This window comes from Sinocyclocheilus grahami, unplaced genomic scaffold (assembly GCF_001515645.1).
Source record: "Sinocyclocheilus grahami isolate Dianchi unplaced genomic scaffold, SAMN03320097.WGS_v1.1 scaffold2079.1, whole genome shotgun sequence".
Classification (NCBI taxonomy): Eukaryota; Metazoa; Chordata; class Actinopteri; order Cypriniformes; family Cyprinidae; genus Sinocyclocheilus; species Sinocyclocheilus grahami.
In genome coordinates, this window is record NW_015507258.1 from 43,180 (window position 1) to 45,679 (window position 2,500).

The window sequence follows — 2,500 nt, forward strand, 5'->3', positions numbered from 1 at the left end:
GTGTGTGAGAGAGAGTGTGTGAGTGAGTGTGTGTGTGTGTGTGTGTGAGAGTGTGAGTGAGTGGGAGAGTGTGTGTGAGTGAGTGGGAGAGTGTGTGTGAGAGAGTGTGTGTGTGTGTGTGTGTGTGTGTGAGTGAGAGAGAGTGTAAAAGAGCAGGCTTTCGTGCCAAGACACGCTCATGATAATAAACATATTTAGATTTATATCAGTAATTTTTTCAGGACAAATATATTCAATTTATTGCCAAATTAAACAGAAATGATTGACAACATATTCCATGACTTCGGAAACACTTGAAAATGACTGAAATGCTGAGTGTTTACATTCAACGTCAACGATTTATACAATCATTTTTTCTAATGAAATTCTGCCAGGATAAAACCAACTAATAACACAGACACAAAAACATTTAATAAACTTCTTCCGCATAATTGCTGTGCAGTTCTCGTCTGGTCTCATTAACTGTTCGTCCTCAGCTGGTAATCTGAGTAAACATACACAGATATAAATACTACATGATGATAATTAACACCAGTCATCCTCTTCAGATCCTCTGATCTGCTACACGAACAACATAGTCTTTATTAAAACCTGCTTTGTGGGATCATTTGTAAAGAATATATCTGCACACTTAACATACCTGTACATTCACTTAAACAATTATGCCCCCCCCCTCCTATATTTCTGCTTCTGTACATAGCGCATTATTTAATCTTCTGTTTTTCTTATATTAGTGTTATATTGCATCAGTGTAATTCCTACGTATAATTTAAGGTAATAAAAATCTCAACAGACTGACCATATGCAAGTTTCACACTGTTGCTTATTTGAATAAGAAAGCCTAATAAAATATAAAGCCGGTGTTGTGAAAGCTCACCGCCGCTCTGTGTGATGTAGCGGACCCACGGCAGCGCCTGATAGCCGCTCTTCTCGATGATCTTCATGTACCGCACCTTCACAGTAATATCAAACTTTAGAGAACTGATCATACTTTCTCACTTCAGATCTTAAAAGAATAGTTCCCCCAAAAATATAAACTCTGTCATTAATTACTCGCCCGCACGTCGTTCTCTTCGTTCATCTTCAGAACACAGATGAAGATATTTCTGATGAGCTGATGAACCCTGCACAGACAGCAAGGGTCCCGACACGATCAAGCCTCAGAAACACAGCACGGACATGTTCAAATAATCCATGTTCAACCCTAATGTTACGAAGCTACGAGAATGCTTTTTGTGCACAAAGATGAACGAAGGTCTTAGGGGTTTGGAACGACGTGAGGGCGAGTAATTAATGACAGAATTGAGATTTTTGGGTGAACTCTCTCTTTAATCAGGACATTAAACACGGTGACATGAGTGTAAATAGAGTGCACCTGTATGCCGGACACGGTGAAGTACGGGATCTCAAACCTGACGGTGATCGGAGGCTTTCCCTCCAGCTCGTGATTCTCCACACTCGGCAGACCGAAGTGAGCGCGCATCAGAAGCTCCTTTCCACCCTGTCGACCACACCAGAGCTCAGATTTACAGATTCAACAAAACTGACAAGGGTCTTATAAAGCATAAGATCTCAGGACAGATGCTTTCTCTAAGCATCTGTAATCGCTTTCTCACCGGGAAGGACTTAATGCTCCACACCACCAGGTTCTTCTCAGGAACGTATTTAGCGTGACCTGTGCTGGTTTTGAACTTGGGAGAGTCGGCATCGCTCGGCACCGGCACGCGGATCTCCACATTATTGGCCACGGACTGCTTTTTAAACTGGCCTTTAGCCTGGAATAGAGAGAAAGAGTGAGACTGGATCAGATCTGTCTTCATATACTGGACAACGCTGAAAATATGAGTCTTGCTCACAAACCTTCACCATGATCTCCACCCGACTGTGAGAGAACTTCTCAATAACCGACTCGATCCAAATGAGCGGCTTCACCTGCAGACCAACCAGAGATGGGTACGGTTACAGAGAGACTGACACACATCGGCTGTGTGACGCTGCTGCGAAGATCTAACATAACAATACTGCCAGGACTAAACTCACTTCTGTTCATACACCGTTCAGTCATGAACAGGTAACAGCGTTCAGTAGCTCAGATTATCATGAGCTGGGCTGATGTGTGCTGCGCAATCAAAGACTAGCTGTCTGTCCGCGTCGATAGCCTTGTGGGCAAGTGAGCTAGCATATAGCGCTGTTGCGTTACGCCGTCCCGAGTTCAAATCCCGGCTTGAGGACCTTTCCCGATCCCTGCCCGTCTGCTCTCCACGGTCTATCATAATGAAAGGCAGAACACCAAAAACTAAAAAAGACTAGCTGTCTGTAACGTCACTGAGATATATATGTATGGCACAACCATGATGTTTATTCTTTACTGTCAATCAAACTCTCTCACTTCATGAGAAAAAGATCAACTGTGTGTCCACAGAGGAAGATAACACAGGTGTTTGAGAGACAGAGTTAAAAATATCTGTAACACTTTATTTTAAGGTGTCCTTGTTACACA

General features: G+C 42.8%; 1 protein-coding gene across 1 annotated transcript in view; it reads right to left on the reverse strand.

The window, feature by feature from the left end:
• Positions 1-99: 99 nt before the first annotated feature.
• LOC107573972 (AP-1 complex subunit mu-2-like) overlaps positions 100-2,500 on the reverse strand; it is a 3,877-nt gene continuing 1,476 nt past the window's right edge. The window contains exons 4-8 of the mRNA XM_016260435.1: positions 1,861-1,932; positions 1,617-1,775; positions 1,376-1,501; positions 878-953; positions 100-484 (exon numbers count right to left, since the gene is read on the reverse strand). Coding sequence (XP_016115921.1) covers positions 459-484; positions 878-953; positions 1,376-1,501; positions 1,617-1,775; positions 1,861-1,932 — 459 coding nt within the window. The 3' untranslated portion in view covers positions 100-458. The remainder of the gene's footprint in view (positions 485-877; positions 954-1,375; positions 1,502-1,616; positions 1,776-1,860; positions 1,933-2,500) is intronic.